General features: G+C 46.9%; 4 protein-coding genes and 1 long non-coding RNA gene across 13 annotated transcripts; 4 read left to right on the forward strand and 1 right to left on the reverse strand.

Moving 5' to 3' along the window:
* Window positions 1-146: 146 nt before the first annotated feature.
* On the reverse strand, window positions 147-2,817 carry yipf2 (Yip1 domain family, member 2). Its single transcript, XM_028986801.1, has 9 exons — window positions 2,584-2,817; window positions 2,429-2,479; window positions 2,229-2,362; window positions 1,813-1,893; window positions 1,655-1,742; window positions 1,003-1,119; window positions 768-934; window positions 504-686; window positions 147-429 (listed from the first exon to the last, which is right to left on the reverse strand). The coding sequence occupies exons 2-9, from the start codon at window positions 2,457-2,459 to the stop codon at window positions 340-342; spliced, it is 891 nt and encodes a 296-aa protein (XP_028842634.1). The 5' UTR covers window positions 2,460-2,479; window positions 2,584-2,817; the 3' UTR covers window positions 147-339.
* Window positions 2,818-3,042: 225 nt separating this feature from the next.
* timm29 (translocase of inner mitochondrial membrane 29) lies at window positions 3,043-4,059 on the forward strand. Its single transcript, XM_028986803.1, has 2 exons — window positions 3,043-3,164; window positions 3,261-4,059. The coding sequence occupies exons 1-2, from the start codon at window positions 3,068-3,070 to the stop codon at window positions 3,869-3,871; spliced, it is 708 nt and encodes a 235-aa protein (XP_028842636.1). The 5' UTR covers window positions 3,043-3,067; the 3' UTR covers window positions 3,872-4,059.
* Window positions 4,060-5,824: 1,765 nt separating this feature from the next.
* LOC114794322 (uncharacterized) lies at window positions 5,825-8,696 on the forward strand. The gene is made up of 3 exons (XR_003750335.1): window positions 5,825-6,147; window positions 6,326-6,586; window positions 8,350-8,696. It is a non-coding gene; the product is annotated as an uncharacterized LOC114794322 (long non-coding RNA).
* Window positions 8,697-10,561: 1,865 nt separating this feature from the next.
* Window positions 10,562-16,018, forward strand: slc25a23b (solute carrier family 25 member 23b). 4 transcript variants are annotated; one of them, XM_028986792.1, is made up of 11 exons: window positions 10,562-10,795; window positions 10,827-10,993; window positions 12,804-12,927; window positions 13,073-13,160; window positions 13,303-13,414; window positions 13,496-13,654; window positions 13,728-13,874; window positions 13,997-14,110; window positions 14,334-14,501; window positions 14,586-14,736; window positions 14,811-14,992. In XM_028986792.1, the coding sequence occupies exons 2-11, from the start codon at window positions 10,844-10,846 to the stop codon at window positions 14,990-14,992; spliced, it is 1,395 nt and encodes a 464-aa protein (XP_028842625.1). In that variant the 5' UTR covers window positions 10,562-10,795; window positions 10,827-10,843. The 4 variants fall into 4 exon arrangements, with proteins under 4 accessions (XP_028842625.1, XP_028842623.1, XP_028842624.1 ...); XM_028986790.1 differs by having other exon boundaries at window positions 10,564-10,733; window positions 10,765-10,993; XM_028986791.1 differs by having other exon boundaries at window positions 10,569-10,993; window positions 14,811-16,018.
* A 121-nt stretch (window positions 16,019-16,139) lies between these two features.
* On the forward strand, window positions 16,140-21,481 carry LOC114794316 (far upstream element-binding protein 2-like). Of its 6 annotated transcripts, XM_028986795.1 has the most exons (14): window positions 16,140-16,452; window positions 17,229-17,247; window positions 17,357-17,407; window positions 17,573-17,609; window positions 17,802-17,854; window positions 18,317-18,390; window positions 18,478-18,589; window positions 18,759-18,877; window positions 19,311-19,589; window positions 19,659-19,741; window positions 19,937-19,992; window positions 20,065-20,214; window positions 21,035-21,163; window positions 21,306-21,481. In XM_028986795.1, exons 1-14 carry the CDS (start codon window positions 16,426-16,428, stop codon window positions 21,464-21,466), a joined length of 1,350 nt encoding a protein of 449 aa, XP_028842628.1. In that variant the 5' UTR covers window positions 16,140-16,425; the 3' UTR covers window positions 21,467-21,481. The 6 variants fall into 6 exon arrangements, with proteins under 6 accessions (XP_028842628.1, XP_028842630.1, XP_028842632.1 ...); XM_028986797.1 differs by lacking the exon at window positions 17,357-17,407 and having other exon boundaries at window positions 17,229-17,314; XM_028986798.1 differs by lacking the exons at window positions 16,140-16,452; window positions 17,357-17,407 and adding an exon at window positions 16,697-17,086 and having other exon boundaries at window positions 17,229-17,314.
* The last annotated feature ends 557 nt before the right edge of the window (window positions 21,482-22,038 follow it).

Raw genomic sequence — 22,038 nt, forward strand, 5'->3', positions numbered from 1 at the left:
AGATAATCTTGTGCAAAATGTTTTATCAGTAGGCAACAAGCTATTAACATCCAGAAGCAGAATATTCCACCTCAATCAGCACTTCTGATGGATTCTGATTTATCTGTGAAGCTCCTAAAGGAGGATCGAAAGTAAACTTGCTTCAGTTAGAACCACCATAACGCCCATTTATTGAAACTGAAGGCAACTCAGGAAGTAAATGAAATAAATAGTTCCAGGGACTGGAGGGGGTCTACAAGCAGACAGAAAGAAAAAACCGGAGCCATCCCACATATACAATTCTCCTACATCTGACAGGATGAAATGAACTAAACGACAGTTCAGACGTCCTCCTCCCACTCAGTGGTCCTGCTGGGTGGCGGTGGTACGGTTGGGCGCAGCAGTAGGAATCACTGGGACGGCGTGCACTGCTGTCTGGAAGAAATAGAGCTGAGAGCAGAAGTGCGTTCTGCGTTACGAGTTACGAGCAGACCAAGAACATGTGCTCCTCACGAGGAACTCACCTTGCAACCAATGGCAAGCAGCGCATGGAGCAGCATGATGATGGCCACCGTAGTAAAAGCTGCTGCTTTTGTGTCATCGCAGACAACAGGCCAGAATGTGATGACCAACACTGAGCCAGAAATCACCATGGCAACCACAATGAGAAGCCAGCGCAGCCACTCAAAAGGTATTATCCATAAAACCTATGAGAGCGAGCAGACATGAGCGATGTGGCGTGGGTGCGATCCTGTACAGATCTTCTTCGTTGAAGAACGTATTCTCACCGACGTGGGGATGTAGATGAAGAGGGAGTATCCATAGACGCACACCGTCTCGAGGAAGGAGTAGCCACCGGTCTGCCGCTCGGTTCCTTGCCTCCATGTCAGGAAACCCCACATGGCCAGAGGCACAAGCCAAGCGTAGAGGAACACCACAACTGCTGCGATCGATACTGCAAAGCACATCGGTTCAGGGCCGTGCTGATAGCACGTCTGTCTTTGTGGAATAATCAGCTCTCACCTTTATGGAATTGTGGTCGGTAGTGGTAGCGAGGGTCACCCTGTTCGCTCAGGAACGTGGACAGATTCCCACTGATGGCCACAGAGAAGACCAGAGTTGCACAGATCCAGAAAGGCCCTAAAAGGGAGGAGCAAATCTTGACATGTGGAGGTATGAGGTTTTACTCAACATCTTCCTCCAACCTTGTAGACACCCAGATTCTGTAACATCACTACAAAATAGCCTCCAGTAAAAAGCAGTTGAAAAAGGAGGCTCCATGGTACAACCACCACACCAGCCAACTGAAGCAGACTGGAACGGAAATGGTGGAGTGGATGTCGAGAAGCTCTTTCCTCTGCTAGATCTGAACATCTTGAGTTCTTCTCACTGATTACACTCCCGCTCAACCTGTATGCTACCTGCTAAAATACTCCCTTAACCCAGCAGTTATAGACCATTACTAAAGAATCCAATTACAGGCAGTTTACATTCTATTTCCTCATTAATGTCCAAACTTCTTGATAAGGTTGCAGCACAGCACCTTTTTTTAAACACAAATGACATATTGACATGTTTTTTGCCCTGTTTCTGCTCCCATGGAAACTGACGCTGTATTTTTGGCTAATTCCAGACCGTGCCACAGCAAACGCCTGCCATAATCAAGTACCCTTACCATATAAATCTGGGTTATTCCGTATGTGGTGCCTGATGAAATTTCGTCCCGGTAGCGGCATCACAGAGCCTTTGATTCTGTCCAGCACCTGTCAGAAAGTACCCAGCATTAGAGGATGCTGGGTAAATCTGGCAACGGGTCTAGAGGATTTACTGTACCTGTACTGTATCCACATTAAAGAATGACTGGTAGTACTCAAACGTCCAGAAGCCACTTGTCTGCTTCTCTCCCCCAAGAAGCTTTCGAATGAAGAGCAAATCAAAATCATTTATAGTCGGCTTAAAAGCAAGTCATCTCATTTAAAGACAATCACTTTCAGAAAGATCAGGAAATGTGATAATAATCCAATATGCAATAATGTGCAATCCACACACACTGTATAGAAAACCTTACTCAGTTATTCGATCTTCCCATATTTATGTAGTCCTATCGTATTTTTCTACATGCATGTCTGTGATAAAGGAGTTGCTTTTAACCTCATTATACATGCATATAAAAATACATGGAGCCCCAGTAGAGTAACAATAATAATACTAATATTGGTGATGAAGGTGGCCCGTACGGAAAATGTCACCTCTGAGCTCTCTTGCCCAAAGTCGTCTTCATCCTCTAAATCCACTCTGGTGCTGCCGGCCGGGCCGGAGCTGGCCAGGCTCAGGGTAGAAGCTCCTGGATCAGCAGACAGCAGCTCAGCAGCTTCCTCCAGCTCTGCAGAGAACATGGACATGAAGAAGACGGAGGAGAACCATGCATTCATCCAGAGGAGCAACCCACCTGGAACCTGCAGACGGTCCGGCTGCGACATGCTCTCTCTTCATGGACGGACTGTGAGAGAAGCAGAATCCAGAACAGTCAGACATCGCGTCCATGACACGAAAAGGCTGCAACGTGTCGCTGAGCAGTAATGACGCGGTGGCCCAGCCGCTTACCTGACCACAGGTGACACTTCGCTCTTCTCCCTCAACACGAACCCGTTAATTCCCGCTAGATCGAAATAAAATACACTCCTAGACGAGCCAACGGATGAGCCGAATCATGTCGCGGTGCACCTCACCAGTCCTCATCCTCCACGTCACCAAAATTAAAGTGCAGCTCCACGACAGAGGCTGCGGCCATAGCCGGGTCACGTGACCCCGGAAACCGGCGGCGGAAGTGACGTAATCTTTTTCGTTCTCTTTATTTCATTAAATATTAAACGTGGGTTCAAGTATCATATAGCAGGAGTCATGCATCCTATGTGCATTTTTGGTTTTATTGGGAACTGTTGTGGCCGTGCTTGTTTCACCACGCAATGAATACTATGCCTCGCCACGCTCGCCGCCATTTTGGCTCCGCTGTTTCGCGTTTCGCGCCTGTCTGACCGTGAAACAGATACTTCCGGATCGTCCACGTTGGATCGGTGTGGCGGTGGAAATGGCCGCGTCGTGTGTTTTCAGGAGATGGTGCTCCTCAGCGGCGGCGACCTCCACACAGCGAAGCCGGTGGGAGCGGTTGCGGAGCAGTCGTGTTGGTGAGCTTTCATCACGTATTCTTAATTATACGCATCGACGTTTTATATGTGTCAGGACTTTCTTACTAGCAAGATGAGGACTTCTCTTCTTCTCAGGTGTGTGGTGCAGCAGTCTGCTGAGCGACTACAGGGAAGCCTGCAGGGAGGTGGTGGTGGCGGCGGCCCGCGGCCGGCCCCTCGCCGCCACCGTCTACCTGGGAGCCCTGGGCGGCGTGTGGGCCTGTTACTGCACCAACCCTGATGACACGTCGTTCCAAAGCAGCCTGCTGGAGAAGACCAACCAGCTGGCCCTCCTGTCCCCGTGGATCCGCAGCGGCACGTCCGACCTGCACGTGCAGAACCTGGTGAAGCTGAGGAATGAGGGCAGGCTGCGCTATGCCAGCCTGGGCCTGGCGTCCCTCACTTACTCGGCTGAATATGACCCTGACAGCAGCCTGTACGAAGCCCGCTGCTCCGCCCTCGGCGTCCCCTGGAGCGAGCTGCCCCGCCGGGTGCTGGACGTGGGCTTCGCGGGCCGCTGGTGGGTGCTGGACCACAAGATGAAGGACTACGACGTGAACGAGGAGCAGTTCAGGCACCTGCCCGCCACTCTGGCCGCCACGGCGCCGCCCTCGCCGGGCCAGACCGAGAAGAACGAGAAGATGCACGAGGAGGTGTGGAAAGCCGTGGTGATGGAGGAGGAGGAGGAGGAGCAGACACGGACGTGAAGAATCCAGAGCATGGCGGCCCCACGTGAAGATTTATCTGGACGTGACTGTGTGTGTGTGTGTGTGAGAGTGTGTGAGGCTAAATGTGTTCTGGTTGCACTGACAAAATAATAACGCCACACTATGTTAAATGATTTCATCACACTATATGAAATAAAATGTCCTGGACTTCTGAATTGTGAATATCAGTCATGTTTTGTTGTCTGTGTCCCTGAGAGTCGTAATGTCTTCTTGGTTCTTCATTTAAATAATATAAAACAATCATTTAACTTACATTCTGAGGTAAATTGACAGACATTTACAATGACATGAAGTGTTTGAGTGTCCTCGTCAAATGAACTTTCTTCTTCCCCCCTCGGAAGGAACATCGTCATTTGAGAGTGGAAATAGAAGAGGACGCCATTCTTTTTTAAGTGGAAGTGAAGTGATTGTCATTGTGAAACACTGCAGCACAGCACACGGTGACATGGTGAGACGTGTCCTCTGCTTTTAACCATCCACCTTGGTGACGATGTGTGGGGATGGTTCTTTGCTCAGTGGCACCTCAGTGGATCTGGATTTGAACCTTCTGGTTATGGGGCCGCTTCCTTCCATGCCTGTCATGGTGCCCACTCAGGGTTATGGTTAAAAACAGAGGACATCGCACTGTGTGTGTGCTGTGAGGACACTGTCCACCACAAAGCTGTCGAGTTCAGAGAATCTGATGCTAACTGTAAAGGACCACAATTGTCCTTTTTATGGTTTTGACATTGTTCTTGATACCATAATAATATTAATATATTTATAATAATGTATGTATTTGTGATTGAGTGGTGTTTTGTGCCATGTACTGTTGTTTGCCCAGTTGGCCACTTGTATGATGACACAGGAATCGATGGTCATGCCGCATGTTTGCATTTGCTTTTTATTTTTTTGATGTGTAAAATATTTCTCTGTATTATAACAAGGCATCTGTTGAGACTCCCTCAGGCATCCAATGGTTGCTACACTAATTACATGTAACTTCAAATTATAAAGTATTTGGTCTTTTGACATCTGATTTCCACTTCTTCACTGTAAAGTGAAGTGATTGTCACTTGTGATACACAGCAGCACAGCACACGGTGCACACAGTGAAATTTGTCGTCAAGTCAAGTCAGCTTTATTGTCAATTCTGCCACATGTACAGGACATGCAGAGAATTGAAATTACGTTACTCTCTGACCCATACAAGTAACATTAAATACAAAAACAGTAACATTGAATACAAGGTATAAATACAATAAAAAAAAAAAACACAATATACAATTTTTAAAAACACCATATACAAATAAGGGCACATGGTGGAGAGTGCAAAACCATGTAGTGCAACAGAGGTAAGTTTAAAGTGACGAAGTGAAAGTGAGGTAGTTGGCAGACCAGAGCTGCACAGAGTGACTGGTGCATGGTCAGTTTGTGTGTGTTAGGGTTCAGAAAGTTTGTGGAGCAGAAGAGGGGAGTGAGGGGAGTGGGGGCAGAGCTGGGAGAGAGTTGAGTTTCCTGACCGCCTGATGGGTGAAGCTGTCCTTCAGTCTGCTGGTCCTGGCCTGGAGACTCCGCAGTCTCCTCCCTGATGGCAGCAGGCTGAAGAAGGTTTGCATTGGGTGGGTGGGATCAGCTGCTATGCCGAGGGCTTTCTTGGTGAGGCGTGTACTGTAGATGTCTTGGAGGGAGGGGAGAGGGACACCGATGATTCTCTCAGCTGCTCTGACTATGCGTTGGAGAGTTTTTTGGCAGGACGCATTGCAGGCTCCAAAACACACAGTAATGCAGCTAGACAGGATGCTCTCGATGGTTCCTCGGTAGAATTTGTCCTCTGCATTTAACCATCACCCTGAGTGAGCAGTGGGCACCATGACAGGCGCCCGGGGAGCAGTGTGTGGGGACGGTGCTTTGCTCAGTGGCACCTCAGTGGCACCTTGGCGGATCGGGATTCGAACCGGCAACCTTCTGATTACGGGGCCGCTTCCTTAACCGCTAGGCCACCACTGCCCCCTCGCTGTCCCTTGCAGGGTCAGAAATGTGGACGTGCTGAGCGTGTGAAGGGTTAACGGTAGAAATATCAGCGTCTGTCAGGAGGGGGAGGTTTTCATTCAGACCGCCATCGCTTGCATGTCCTGGTGTGCACTCGCTGCTACACGATGGTAACCGGGAAGGAGGAGAGATGGAGGGAAGGGACAGCAGTTTGAAAATGAAGAAAGGATGGATGGATCGTGAGAGGGACGCTGGAACATCAGAAGCTGCCGGAATGGACGGAGGTGAGGAATGAATTGTTCCTGATGGTACAACTCACTGCCTCCGCAAATGAGGTTAAATGAAACTTCAGAAAGTCTTATTTTGCACTTTGATGAAATTCTTATTTGTGTTATGTGGGGAATTCCAGTCCCAGTGGATATAAATGGGAATTGGATTAAAGTATTGATCCGTCTGGTCCAGGTCAACGCAGTCCCAGTAACCCAGACGAGGGGGAGGGCAGAGCGCCATTCCTGCCATCGTCTCCGTCAATATCTATACACACACAACGGCGAGTATAAAACAGATTTTTACTTCGTCCCGACCAGACAGACCCGCTTTTGTAGGACATGAGCCCGCTGACCTTCGCCATTCAGGCTGGAATGGATCTACACCCATAATGGATGTCTTCTCAGCACCTACATGGAGACCCTCTCAGGTCACAGTGAACATTCAACGCTGTCGGTGAGTTTCCGACTCCCAGAACCCATCGAGTGTTGAGTGTGAGCCGTCTCTTGACCTCCTCATCCACCAGGCACCAGGTCTCAGTTCACATTCACTGCTGTCGGTGGGCTTTTAAGAGTCTCGACCCGCCGGTCAGTGAATGAAAACCGCGACTGTAACGTAACCCGGAACAGTAACCGGAGCGTCTGAGAGTGAATGCGTGCATCATCACCGCCAAAACACGCACCAGATCTTCCATTAGATGATGTCCCATCAGCTTTTAAAAGTGTCCCGATCCTGGTGTGTACGACTGTTCAGTAAACACACGTTATATACTGTTATACCGTCAGTCCTTCAGTCCCAAGGAAAGATATCTAATATTTATCAAAATATGAGGGGTTGCCAGTTCCAATCCCGAGCCGGAGAGCCGGGAGAGAACCCATCAAATCCTAATTAAGATCTTGGCCTGCCACACATATAACCTTCCTGACTGCTTCGCCGAAGCGGCGAGAGTGAGACACCTTGCTTCGTTTGAAAAACATCTATATTTTATAGTTCTGCTCTCTGGATTACATGACATTTAATCTGCCAGCTATGAGGTCTTAATTCGGTTGAGGTCCTGCTGTATAGGGGCTTTGTGGCTTATTAGTGTTCATGTAAATGCACCCATGGGGGCTGTGCAAACGATTGAAAAGAATTTTGAAATGAACAATCTACTGTCCACCATGTCCCCTCTGTCCCCCCCCGGGATTTTTCACCAGCATAAAATAGCTTTCCACTAATTAAAGACCAACAAAAAGCACCAACATCACATTACACAACAGATCTGTAAAGGCTACGAGTGGACGAACGAGTGACCATTTGAGATCGGTTCTCCTGCTTAATGGAATATAATTAGGTTTTCTAGTCAGTATTAATTAGTGAAGTTGTGGGAGCTCTTGTATATGTGGTGCAGTGGTGGCCTAGCGGTTAAGGAAGCGACCCCGTAATCAGAAGGTTGCCGGTTCGAATCCCGAGTTGCCAAGGTGCCACTGAGGTGCCACTGAGCAAAGCACCGTCCCCACACACTGCTCCCCGGGCACCTGGTCATGGCTGCCCACTGCTCACTAAGGGTGATGGGTTAAATGCAGAGGACAAATTTCACTGTGTGCACCGTGTGCTGTGCTGCTGTGTATCACATGTGACAATCACTTCACAATTTAATTTAATTTAAAATTTAGACCACCAGCTCTCTGCTGCCCCCTGTCGGTTCTCCCAGCTCCAGGCAGCCAGTGTACAGTGTAAAGTGAGGTGATTGTCACTGTAAAACGCAGCACAGCACACGGTGCAGACACTTCGCTCAGTGGCACCTTGGTGGTCTGGCATTCAGCCCACCACAGTCCCTGGTGGAATCTCTACACGGTCACTCACTTTATTCCCATTTTGCAGCTCCATGTCTGTGTGTGTCTTATATTCTCCTTCAACATCATTTTTTTTAACTTGCTTACTTTTTTCCCATCCATATCACCCTTTTATTGTATTTTATTTTATTCTATATTATGAAATAAACTTGAAATAAAGTTTTATGCACAGCCTAAACAGAGTGGTACAGGATGCATGAATCTTGTCTTTACAGATGTGAATATGTGGTTACCATGGCATCCATCACCCCGCACATTCTCCGGCATATTCTGCAAGAGCGAGTGTTCATATCAGACAAGCACTTTTTAAATTGCACGCATCCACCATCGCAGTATAGAGCTACTCTGTCCAGATTCTTCACTCGTTCTGAAATGTGTTGCCAGGGGCGACGCTGCAGCACTGGAAATAAAATGTCCGTTAGAAGACCAGTCCACACGGATCATCCCGCTGTAATCTGTGGCTGATCTGGGGAAACGCTGACGGTTCAGTTTCCAAACACGCAGGCAGCACGAGGACATTAAATCTGTTAATATCCCATAAGACGCCGCAGACGCCGCGGGCCGGGACAGCTTCTCCCAGGCTGTCCCCCTACAACAGTTCTACAGCAGTGCGACCCAGGACCAACATGGAAAATGTCCAGGTCCGGTCCACAGGTCCGAGTTCACAGCACCATGCACACACACACACACACACACACACACTACCTCATACACCATCACAGTGAGACTCACACACATACACACACTACATCATACACACCAACACAGTGAGACTCACACACACACACACACACACACACACTACGTCATACACACCAACACAGTGAGACTCACACACATACACACACTACATCATACACACCAACACAGTGAGACTCACACACACACACACACACACACACTACGTCATACACACCAACACAGTGAGACTCACACACATACACACACTACATCATACACACCAACACAGTGAGACTCACACACATACACACACTACATCATACACACCAACACAGTGAGACTCACACACACACACACACTACATCATACACACCAACACAGTGAGACTCACACACACACACTACCTCATACACCAACACAGTGAGACTCACACACATACACACACTACATCATACACACCAACACAGTGAGACTCACACACACACACACACTACATCATACACACCAACACAGTGAGACTCACACACACACACACACTACCTCATACACCAACACAGTGAGACTCACACACATACACACACTACATCATACACACCAACACAGTGAGACTCACACACACACACACACACTACATCATACACACCAACACAGTGAGACTCACACACACACACACACTACATCATACACACCAACACAGTGAGACTCACACACACACACACACACTACCTCACACACCAACACAGTGAGACTCACATACATACACACACACTACATCATACACACCAACACAGTGAGACTCACACACACACACACACACACTACCTCATACACCATCACAGTGAGACTCACACACATACACACACTACATCATACACACCAACACAGTGAGACTCACACACACACACACACACACACACTACGTCATACACACCAACACAGTGAGACTCACACACATACACACACTACATCATACACACCAACACAGTGAGACTCACACACATACACACACTACATCATACACACCAACACAGTGAGACTCACACACACACACACACACACACTACGTCATACACACCAACACAGTGAGACTCACACACATACACACACTACATCATACACACCAACACAGTGAGACTCACACACATACACACACTACATCATACACACCAACACAGTGAGACTCACACACACACACACACTACATCATACACACCAACACAGTGAGACTCACACACACACACACACTACCTCATACACCAACACAGTGAGACTCACACACATACACACACTACATCATACACACCAACACAGTGAGACTCACACACACACCACACACTACATCATACACACCAACACAGTGAGACTCACACACACACACACACTACCTCATACACCAACACAGTGAGACTCACACACATACACACACTACATCATACACACCAACACAGTGAGACTCACACACACACACACACTACATCATACACACCAACACAGTGAGACTCACACACACACACACACTACATCATACACACCAACACAGTGAGACTCACACACACACACACACACACACTACCTCACACACCAACACAGTGAGACTCACATACATACACACACACTACATCATACACACCAACACAGTGAGACTCACACATACACACACACTACATCATACACACCAACACAGTGAGACTCACACACACACACACACACACTACATCATACACACCAACACAGTGAGACTCACACACAGACACACACTACATCATACACACCAACACAGTGAGACTCACACACACACACACACACACACACACACTACATCATACACACAGACACAGTGAGACTCTCACACACACTCACACACACACACACTACATCATACACACCAACACAGTGAGACTCACACACACACACACACACACACACACACTACATCATACACACAGACACAGTGAGACTCACACACACACACACACACACCGAGTCCAACTACGCCGGTGACGAAGCCGCTAATCCTCACTTATTCCTTTCTGTGTGTAGAGAGCTGAGCTGCAGCAGCGCGGACGGGTGGATCCGGGTGGATCCAGGTTGGACGCGGGTGGATCCGGGTGGATCCAGGTTGGACGCGGGTGGATCCGGGTGGATCCAGGTTGGACGCGGGTGGATCCGGGTGGATCCAGGTTGGACGCGGCTCCTGATGGTTCGCTGTCAGGACCACGGCGCCGCCGAACCGGGCCGGGAGAGAAGATGGGCCGAACTGTTCGAGCAGCTGGACCTGAACAAGGACGGGCGGGTCGACGTGCACGAGCTGTCTGCGTGGGGCGTCCTGCGGAGTGACGTGGACGAGGTACCTTCTAAAAGATCATTCAAATTTCAACAAAGTTGTTCTGTACGTACGTGCATATTTGAAGTATGTGTATTTGATACAATTTGAGTATGACAGTAAATATGATATATTGATATATTGAATATCGTGATTTGAGTGAGATTGTCAGCATCTGCCAATAATCAGTTTTAACGAATGTTCCGTAAACCATCTCAAATAATTAACGGAATTTAGCAATAAAAGTATATTGAATATACTGATAACACGTCTAATGAAATCATCAGAATCAGAAACGTATTTATTGGCCGAGTAAGTGCAGCACATACAAGGAATTTGATTCCGGGAGATGGTGTCTCTCAAGTAGAGTAGAAAAGCAGCAACGTGTGTAAGGACGTGTGTAAGTGTGATCTGTGCAAGTTGTGTAATACGTTTATACTGTTTGTAAATATATATATACTGAATATAAATATATGTATGAATGTATAAATGAACAATGAACAGTACAATGTGAACAATCTGCCTTTAAATCGGAATTTTGATGAAGGACAGCATCTGGGAAGCAGCGTTTGAGTGAAGAGGATCTGATTGTTCATTATTTATGTGGAAACAGTTTGCATGTAAGGGAAAGTAATGGAATGTAATGGAAAGTAAGGGAATGTAATGGAATGTAAGGGGAAGTAAGGGAATGTAATGGAAAGTAAGGGAAAGTAAGGGAAGTAAGGGAAAGTAATGGAATGTAAGGGAAAGTAAGGGAATGTAAGGGAAAGTAAGGGAAAGTAATGGAATGTAAGGGAAGTAAGGGAATGTAATGGAAAGTAAGGGAAAGTAAGGGAATGTAAGGGAAAGTAAGGGAAAGTAATGGAATGTAAGGGAAAGTAAGGGAATGTAATGGAAAGTAAGAGAATGTAAGGGGAAGTAATGGAATGTAATGGAAAGTAAGGGAAAGTAAGGGAATGTAAGGGAAAGTAAGGGAAAGTAATGGAATGTAAGGGAAAGTAAGGGAATGTAATGGAAAGTAAGGGAATGTAATGGAAAGTAAGAGAATGTAAGGGGAAGTAAGGGAATGTAATGGAAAGTAATGGAAAGTAAGGGAAAGTAAGGGAATATTGGGCCTTTTCACTTTTAAAGCAGTCTGATGGAAAATGTCCCCCACAGTTTGTTTGGTCCCCCTAATTCAGAAGATCCATGGTGATGTATTCTATTTCCTTGGCAGGTGAGGAGGAAAGTCGGGGCGAATTCTTCTGTGAATTGATTAAAAGACAGAGTTACACCACTTTACTTTCACCTCATCTTGCCTTTTTATAATTTACCTATTTTGAACTTCGACTCTAACGCCTCGGCACCATATTTGTTTCACACAGAGTTTCAGTAACAAGATCAAATGAATATTTAATAGCCTGAAGCAGCCTACTCACTCAGCACCTTGTGAGTCGGTTTCAGTCCCACATGGAGGCCAAGTGAATCCTTAACAGCAATAAGAAACGAGGCGTACAGGGGCCAATACCCTGAAAAAGGGAAGTAGGTTAACATCAGATTATGGGAGAATTCAGATATTTGTTCATAAATGCAGAAGGTTTGAGGTCTGAATTCTGTTTGGTTGCCCTATAATTGTGTTTTTAGGCTGACTGGAACATGTGAAATGAGGAATAACAGAACATTCATTGCTCCGTTCTGTGTTTCCTCCAGGAACTGTCTTTACTTCCTTCCATCTTTGTTCGATTTCTTTCATTATGCTGGAAATGAAGTGCTTCCAGCTTCCCACGAGCATGATGAAATAGAAATGGTAGTCGTTTTCCTCCATTCAACCCAGTCTTGACCTGTTGACCCCCAGATTGTGCGTGTGAGTGACACCAATCAGGACGGGCAGCTGGACTTTGAGGAATTCTCTCAGTACCTGCGTGTGCACGAGAGGGAACTCCGGCTGATGTTCCGCAGTCTGGACCACAACAACGATGGTGTGCATGTGTGCATGTTCTAACGCACGTTTAGGGCCACACCCTGTATACATGCCTTCAACTGAAGTAAAGCCTCTTAATATTTTAATAAGTAATTCAGTTTAATGTTTACCACAACTTTATGGCATGCCTTTGATGATTGCAGGTCACATAGATGTGGCAGAGATCCAGCAGTCTCTGCAGAAACTGGGTGTGGCTGTCTCCCCCGCGCAGGCCTCCAGAATTCTGCAGAGGTACATCTAGCTACTTCTAAAACGCCCGGATTAGTCGCCTTATGTGTTTAGGACCATCGAGCAAGGAAGTCGGAGAAATGTAGATTGGGTCCTACGATGATGGACATCTAAAGGGTTAACCAGGAACATCATTTCTTCCCAGTATTGATAAAGACGGCACCATGACCATTGACTGGAATGAATGGCGCGATCACTTTCTGTTTAACCCCCTGCACAACATGGAGGAGATCGGCCATTACTGGAAACATGCTCTGGTCAGTGAACTGTGGTCTCCTGAATGATGTGCTGTGTTCCACCAAGCGTCACACGTTCAGAATGTTGGGGATCTGTCTTAGATGTTGGACATCGGTGAACAACTGACCGTCCCTGATGATTTCTCCGAGCGGGAGAGGCGGTCTGGGGTGGTTTGGAGGCAGCTGGTTGCCGGGGCGATGGCTGGCGCCGTCTCCCGCACTGGAACAGCTCCTCTGGACCGTCTTAAAGTTTTTATGCAGGTGAGGGTCAAGTTCTGCCACATTCTTCTGCTCCTCTTGTGATTCGCTGTGAGGCTGGATCTTCTCTCCACAGGTTCATGGCTCTGGTGGAATGAACCTCTGGACAGGTTTGCGCGGGATGGTACAGGAAGGTGGAATCAGGTCCCTGTGGAGGGGCAATGGTATCAATGTCCTCAAGATTGCTCCTGAATCCGCCATAAAGTTCATGGCATATGAGCAGGTGCGAGCAGACTCTGTCACACCCAATTCATGTCACCTTGGTTACTGACACTTCTAGCGGTCACAGTTAGAATAAGGTGGTACAGATTCATTTTATTCAGCCATATGATGTATCCGTTTCAGATAAAATGGCTGATCAGGGGCTGTAAGGAAGGGGGGACACTACAGGTTCAAGAGAGATTTGTGGCAGGATCATTGGCTGGTGCCACGGCCCAAACCATCATCTATCCAATGGAGGTACGGTAAACTCTACTTCCACCAGGAGCGACTTCAAAAATATCCACTTTTACTTGGATTAGTAAATGGAATTGCAAAATGTAGTCTTTACTGTGTAAAGTAATCGTTTTCCAGTAATGCGTCCTACATAATCCATTACTTCCTGGTCGGGACGAACTGCCCGTGTCAGTGTGGTGTCTACCTCTCTGCCAACCTTCGTCTGGATTCTCTTATTCACCGGCAGGTATTAAAGACTCGTCTGACTCTGAGGAAGACAGGACAGTACTCTGGCATGATGGACTGTGCCAAGAAGATCTTCCAAAAGGAAGGTGTCTGGGCCTTCTACAGGGGCTACCTTCCCAACACACTGGGCATCATCCCCTACGCTGGCATCGATCTGGCTGTCTATGAGGTGTGTGTGTGTGTGTGTGTGTGTGTGTCATCTGTCTTTATAACAGTGAACCTCGGTTTATCTTCAACTTCTCTGCCCTCCCAGACTCTGAAGAACGCCTGGCTGCAGCGATACTCTGCGGGCTCCGCAGATCCAGGGGTTCTGGTTCTACTCGGCTGTGGCACAGTGTCCAGCACCTGTGGTCAACTTGCCAGCTACCCTCTGGCACTGATTCGGACCCGCATGCAGGCCCAGGGTGAGACATGGAAGACAGACGGAGGACTTTGGAAATAATGTCTTACAAATCATTTTCCTGTTTCTTCTCGTCAGCGTCCTTGGGTGCCGGGCCACAGCTATCAATGGTGGGACAATTCAAGCACATCGTCACCCACGAAGGGGTCCCAGGACTGTACCGAGGCATCGCCCCCAACTTCCTCAAGGTCATCCCAGCCGTCAGTATCTCTTACGTGGTGTACGAACACATGAAGAAGGCCCTCGGTGTGGGCTCGTAGGGCAGGAGGACAGATGAAGACATGGTGCCAAGGGATGCACGTTCCACGAGGACAGTAAGGACAATTTTGTACATTTGGTAATTAATCAGACAGCCAGATTAGGACTGGGACCTTTTTAAGGTCACAGAAACGGCTCTCGTCAACAGATGTTCATGAATTACGTCATATCAGAATGTTCAGATAAAACAATGACATATTTTCAATAATTGTACAAATGATACAAAGATAAATTATGGTTGCCTGTCTGTCACTTTGTCATTATTTCTACAATTGCTCAGTGTTTGTATTTCATTGTAATTTAAACTGAAAGTACATGGCTTGGAACATCCTGAATCCTGGTGCTAAGATTCTCTGAATTCTCATAGCTGAGAATTATTCACTGCGACTGTTTGGATTATTAAGACTGCAGCAGAGGATGGAGACGACTGATTATAAATTCACAACAGATCTGACTGTGAATCTGATTGTTTTATGAAATAATCACTTTAACAATAGTGTACATATGAGATTACAGATGCTATATTAACAGAATTTTGTATCAAATCAATATTTAAGGTGAATGCTAGCTTGTTCTGACATATTGCCTGAATGCTTTTTATTGGGAAGTGTGGTGCCTTGCAGACAGATATAATATATATGTGCACACAGGCTTTAACTGCTGTAATAATTCATGCCTTTGTAGATCTATGTACGCGCTACGTGTTTATTTTCAAAAGTGCTTAAAAAGTTGATCAGGTTTTACTGTTTCTGTTCTCTTTTCTTCAATTATAACAAGTTTGTAGATACAACAGGTCATTAAAATGATTATATTTTTAAGTAAAAAGATGTAAATGTAAAAAGATGCATTCGTCAGAATATATTGACTTTACTGAACATGCAGCAGGTTCGAGATGATTTATCAGAATGAAATTTTATTGATGATGGTCGCATAGTGCAGCGCTTTACGTTTTGTGACAGAAGGCTGTGGTTTACTGTGAGGATTGTGCTCTGTGCTGTAAATGGAAATAAAGAAACGTGCACGACGGCCTCCTTTTTACTTTCATTTCTGCGCCGTTTCGGAAAAACTTCCCACAATCCCCCGCAAACGGGGCAGTTAACAGCATAAAAGTCCCATCGACAAATAAAAGTCTCTTACAACGTTCCAGCATAAATGTCCGTAATTATTCCTTATTATTCTGCCAGTAATAGTCAGGACAATAAAACTGGGCTCTTGTGCCTCTATAATGTTATCATAAATAAAAGTTTTAGGACTTTTTGGTTGGGTCTCTGGAATCAGATCAGTACCAAGTCCAGGTCCGATTCGCGCCTCGCTGTCCCGCCCCTGTTGGCTCGGTGTGACGGTTCGGGCAGCCGCTTCTTCCCACAGAAAAAGGCGCGTTTCTTCGTTTCTGGAAAGATGTCGGAGTTCGTATGGAGTTCCGAAGGACGCGTTCATGGACGCGGTGCAGCGGGCCCGCCAGGTAGGGGCGTGTGTGTGTGTGTGCGTGTGTGCGTGCGTGCGTGCGTGCGTGCGTGTGTGCGCGTGTGTGTGTGCGTGCGTGCGTGCGTGCGTGTGTGCGTGCGCGCGTGTGTGTGTGCGTGCGTGCGTGTGCGTGCGTGCGTGCGTGTGTGTGTGCGTGCGTGTGTGCGCGTGTGCGTGCGTGCGTGCGTGCGTGCGTGTGTGTGTGTGTGTGTGCGTGTGTGTGTGCGCGTGCGCGCGTGCGTGTGTGCGTGCGTGTGCGTGTGTGTGTGTGTGTGTGTGTGTACGTCGAGGGACAGGGCGGGATGAGTGGGGTCAGGTCAGGTCTGTCCGTCAATGGAAAGGACAGGTAGGGTCAGGTCTGCCCATGGAGGGACAGGACTAGATGGGACGGGTCTGCCTGTTGAGGGAGAGGGCATGACTGGTGAAGGACGGGTCAGGTCATGTCTGCCCATCAAGGGAAAGGACTGGTCGGGTCTACCTGTCAAGAGAAAGGTCAGGTTGGGTCGGATCGGGTCTACTCATCGAGGGAAGTGACTGGTCAGGTCAGGTCTACCACTCAAGGGAATGGACTAGTCGGGTCTGCCCGTCGAGGGACTGGATGGGTCGGTTCTGCACTTCAAGTGACAGGGCAGGTATGGTTGGGTCTGCCCGTCGAGGGAATGTACTATTCGGGTCGGGTCGGGTCCGCATGTCGAGGGAAAGGACAGGTCAGCTCTGTGGTTCCAGTGCTGGCGTTATGGTGAATAAACAGGCTGATGTTGTGGTTCCTGGCAGATCGCAGCAAAGATCAGTGGTGAGTCTGGCTCTGCGTCCGTACTGAACGGTGGTGGCATCACAGAAACGACCTCTGGAAGATGCAGGTAGGGGCTTTATTAATATATTTTTATTTTCAAACCAACCAGACAGCAAGAAAATGGCACCTCAGGGTGACCGGGACTCTGCTACAGCTTTATGTGAGCAGCATCATCCCCTTTACATCCCTGTACCTGTCGGTTGTGGCTAATCAACCCAGACCGATCCTGTCATGGTTCTCAGAGCCTGGCCAGCTCTGTAAAGTCATCAGATTAGACCAGGGTCCTGCAGCTCTGTGTCTATGTCTCTCTCCCTGTCTCCCTCAGCCATTGGAGCACAGCTAGCAGCCCTCGCCCAGCAGAGGTGACGTCTTTCACTCATCTTTCTGTCTTTTACTCAATCTAATGACATATTTATATTGTGTTTGTAAGTATGGAGAAATATTATAAATGTAATATGAACCTGTAAAAGTCACTTTTCTAATCTCACAATTTTAGTGCGGATCCATGTTATTGTAGGCATCTTGTCTGCTTTGCTTGCATATCTCCATCTTAGGCCAAGTTCCAGTATGGAGGACTACTGCATCCCAGGTGGCATGGTGGGACTGAGTGAGTATTAACGCGCAGGCTCCAGTGTGTGTGTGTGTGTGTGTGTGTGTGTGTGTGCAATAGATAAATAAACCTGGTTAAATAGTTTTTCATGAATTGGTGTTTGTGGGGATTTGTCTCTGCCTTGATTTGATGTGTGACCCTCATGTTAGATATGTTCACTGCTCAAAAAGAATATTTCATCCATATTTAAGACGGGTCGACTCCACAGGTCATGTATTGTGCCTTTAAATGTGGAAATGAAAGAAACCAAAAAATCAGTTGATTAGCAGCTTGTCATTTGACCATCACTCCATCGCTCTCTGAATATCAGGCATTTATTCCTGATTTGCTTCTCTGTGAGGCTTGAGCTGCTGGCCCAAGCATTTCCTTTTCTCCTGTGCAGTACGTCGGGGTCTTCGTCCCTTTTGTCATGGAGAGTCACCTGCCCGCTTTTCACCGCGCTCCTCTGACTCTTTTCAGTTATTGGACGTGTAGGAGAGCAGATCAATAAGAGTAAAGATGATCCGGATTCAGGACGCCTCATTGGTGTCCAGGTGGGTCCTCACTTCAGACATGTCCACCTCAGATGCAGGTTTTTGCTGGAATTGATCACTTCTTTGTCTGTCTCTGCTGGATTGAAGCAAGCTCGTGGCATGGTCCAGGAGAGCCTCAGGGAAAGGGACCAGCCAGGATATGGAGACCAAAATGAATACGGCTCTAATATCGGGGGAGGCATGGATGTAATTCTCTTTTGTATGTTCAACTGCTATGATGGCAGATCAGACTCTTCCATTTTGCTTCTGCTTTGTGATTCCTGGTCAGGTTCCTGTCCCTTGACACTCTGTTGGAGTTGTGACAGGTCCACTTTTTATCCTGTTTATTGAGAAGCTCATTGATTGGGGAAGTTTTGTTTGGCCTACAGATGATGGTACAGGACCTGATAAAATTGCCCACGTCATTGGTCCCCCTGATCGCTGTGACCACGCTACTCGCATCATCACTGACCTGCTCCAGAGCATCCGCACCCGTGAGGAAGGCCAGGTACATCCACCTCCTCCATATACCAGGCAGACGTGGATCATGTGGGGAGGCCCCTTACGCCTTCAGGGTAGAATCACGGTGCAGTAGGTGTCACATTAGGGTTTGTGTTAAATTGTCACCAGGACCATCCATGTTGGAAGATACTGGACAGTCCAGAGTAGGGTTCAGTCCACAGTGTATATCCACTATGTTGATATTGGTCCACTTTGCCAACAGTGTGGTAAAGTATCTTTTGGACATTTTTAGATATTCACTGAATTTTTAGACTAAAGCTGTAATGCATATTTAGAACCACAGTGTGGGAAGGAGTCTTAAAGAGGGCGTGACCAGGAAATCTTATCCATTTTAAAATAAAACACCCTGCAGAAAAGAATGCAAAAGATGAGTGAATAGAATTGTAGAGGATCAGTAACTTTGGAATTTCACTTGGTAGGGACCTCCAGGAATGACCCCAGCAGGGAGAGGGCGAGGCCAGAGTAGTTGGGGTCCACCGGGAGGCGAGATGACTTTCTCTGTTCCTGCTCACAAATGTGGCCTGGTGATTGGCCGAGGAGGTGAGAACGTCAAAGCCATCAACCAACAGACGGGTGCCTTTGTGGAGCTCTCACACCAGATGCCACCCAACGGAGACCCCAACTTGAAGCCGTTCGTCATCCGAGGGTCACCACAGCAAATTGATCATGCGAGGCAACTCATAGAAGACAAGATAGAGGTGAGACTAATCACTACTGCCCTCCACCTCAGACCTTCTGGAACTGCTCTTTACTTGCTTCTCCAATAGGATCCTCCATGCCCAGTTGGACCAGGATCTTCTGGTCCAGTGGGTCCTTACAACCCCAGCCTACCTGGAGCTCCAGGACCCTTGTGAGTCTCTTATTTACTTTCATCAGATTTTACACACACCTGATTATTATTTTTTATTATCGTCTGTTTCAGCATAACAATTCATAATTTCAGAATTCTTTAAATTCTGAAAAAAAAGATTACAAAAATAAATTATTATATTATTATTTTATCTAACTATAATAATAAGCTAACACCATTTTATAAAATATATAGGGGAGGCCCTCCTGATACCTACCAACAGTGGCAGCCACGTGCACCCCACGACCCTGGTGAGTGACCCCGCCTTTTCATGAATGGAAGCTTCATACAGGTTTCCACACCATCTCCCTCTCCAACATCAGACAGAGCAGCAGATCCTAACACAGCCTGGGCAGCGTACTACGCCCAGCACTACCAGCAGCCGCCAGGCTCGGGTCCTGCCACGCCCACAGACCCCCCAGCTGGACAACCGGACTACACTAAAGCCTGGGAGGAGTACTACAAGCAGACGGGTGGGTTTCAGTTCTCATTAGATAATCTATTCTCATATATTATAGGTGGAGAAACTGGCTGCACATCTTTTAATTTTTGAAATGATTTAAATGACAATCACTGTAGACATGATGTTACAGCACCATGCCAATTGAAATCTAACCTGCAAGCAGGTTACTGAATTCTCTGTTCTGACTGGCTCTTGTTAAGTGATTTTGTAGTTTTTTTTTAGCATTACAAATATTGTTTCATCCTTTTGGAATACATTCTCATTAATACACACCTCGATCATCCTTGTAATCATCTTTCTTTTTCTTTATTTGAGCCCGTAAAATATCTGAATTTCTATTTCTGCACCTGCATGGTCATCAGCACCTCAAGCCTTCCTTCTATGCCCATTGCTCTCAAGCTAAGGTTCAAGTGAGCTTTATAGTCTTTATTGAGCTTTATTTCAGCAACATACATGTTCGACAGAACCAGGTGCTGCATATAAAATTTTAAACAACGTTACAGACGTTACAACGTGCACAAAGTGAGCTGGATGAAGATCTTAATCTAGTCAAATCACACAAAGGCCTTAAAAAGCTCAAGTGTGCTAGTCAGAGTTCCAGAACCATTTTACAATAAGAAATGGGCTATTAATAGCTTAGCGTGTTAAACACTAGTTAGACCAGAAGACCACCAAGTCCCAGGTTCAGTCCCCACTTACTACCATTGTGTCCATGAGCAAGACCCTGATAAAACGTGTGTACAGCTCTAAACCTGCAGTGGCTGAAAGAACAAAAGGGCTTTGGTGGTCACTGCTGGTCACTGCTGATTGGATATTTCTCCCCTTCTCAGGCCAGACGGGCAGTTCTGCTCCACAGACAGGAGCCATGGGGTCCACCGTGGGACAGACTGACTACAGTGCAGCCTGGGCGGAGTACTACGGACAGCAGAATCACACTGATAATAATCTTTTCCACACAGGTATATTCCAGCAGATATTACTGACGTGGGTCTGGTGCACTTTCCTGTTTGCTGCTGCTGACCATCATCATACTTTTCTGGAATTATTCATATGCCTTCGTCTGTGATTGGTAACGAATGTTCCCGTTCTTTTTGGTTTCAGACTCAGTGAAGCAGCAGGCCTCATGGGAAAGAATACAGTTGGCATCCATGAACACGTCTGCTCTCTGCTTTTTCTTGTTTTGGATTTTTTTTTGGGTTCGGTCATATCATGCACGTCTTTTTTATAATAAAACTGGGGGGGAATTACCACGCTGTCTGTAGTCATGTTTGTTGTCGAAGGGAATGAGTGGGTTGGTGAAGATCCTCTTTAACATCATCCTCTCTGATATGAATGTGAGTGTGAACATCAGAATACAGATGGAACAGTTTCTGCACTTTTAATAAGCAGCAGCACTGGTAGAACTGCTGGTCATGCAGAACCATTGTCAAATGGTCATGAACAGAAAATGAAATAAAGTAAATAGATTGATGTAGCATCTCTCCTCTCACAAGATTGACTGAGACCGAACCCCCAGTGAAATCAGGTATGAACTGGAAAGAGAGGATGAAAGTTCTATTGATCATATTTTTTGATTGTAGCGGGTAACTCTGTCCATAGCAGATAACACAGCTGCCTATGAAAGTCCCAGGTTCAAAACCCCACTTCCCACCTTTGTGTCTGACTCTTACTCTGAACCGGCTTTCATCTGTGAAGAGCACAAGGTGCCAGTGGCGAATTTGCCAGTCCTGGTGTTCTCTGGTAAAATTCCAAGCGTGCTGCACGGTGTTGGGCTCCACCTGTGAATGACAGACACAGCAAACCTTCTTGCCAGAGCTCGTATTGATGTGCCATC

The sequence above is a fragment of the Denticeps clupeoides genome, chromosome 7, assembly GCF_900700375.1.
Source record: "Denticeps clupeoides chromosome 7, fDenClu1.1, whole genome shotgun sequence".
NCBI lineage: Eukaryota > Metazoa > Chordata > Actinopteri > Clupeiformes > Denticipitidae > Denticeps > Denticeps clupeoides.

Coding starts and splice junctions, on each gene's coding strand:
- LOC114794316 (XM_028986795.1), top strand. CDS start 16,426: ATGGACGCGGTGCAGCGGGCCCGCCAG. Junction 17,610..17,801: donor GCAGCCCTCGCCCAGCAGAG/GTGACGTCTTTC, acceptor TCTCCATCTTAG/GCCAAGTTCCAGTATGGAGG. Junction 19,993..20,064: donor ACGTGCACCCCACGACCCTG/GTGAGTGACCCC, acceptor CTCCAACATCAG/ACAGAGCAGCAGATCCTAAC.
- slc25a23b (XM_028986792.1), top strand. CDS start 10,844: ATGGTTCGCTGTCAGGACCACGGCGCCGCCGAACCGGGCCGGGAGAGA. Junction 13,655..13,727: donor GTCTTAAAGTTTTTATGCAG/GTGAGGGTCAAG, acceptor TTCTCTCCACAG/GTTCATGGCTCTGGTGGAAT. Junction 13,875..13,996: donor AGTTCATGGCATATGAGCAG/GTGCGAGCAGAC, acceptor TATCCGTTTCAG/ATAAAATGGCTGATCAGGGG.
- yipf2 (XM_028986801.1), bottom strand. CDS start 2,459: ATGTCGCAGCCGGACCGTCTGCAGGTTCCAG. Junction 1,894..2,228: donor TTGGGCAAGAGAGCTCAGAG/GTGACATTTTCC, acceptor TTCATTCGAAAG/CTTCTTGGGGGAGAGAAGCA. Junction 935..1,002: donor CCGACCACAATTCCATAAAG/GTGAGAGCTGAT, acceptor TGTGCTTTGCAG/TATCGATCGCAGCAGTTGTG.
- timm29 (XM_028986803.1), top strand. CDS start 3,068: ATGGCCGCGTCGTGTGTTTTCAGGAGATGGTGCTCCTCAGCGGCGGCG. Junction 3,165..3,260: donor GTTGCGGAGCAGTCGTGTTG/GTGAGCTTTCAT, acceptor TCTTCTTCTCAG/GTGTGTGGTGCAGCAGTCTG.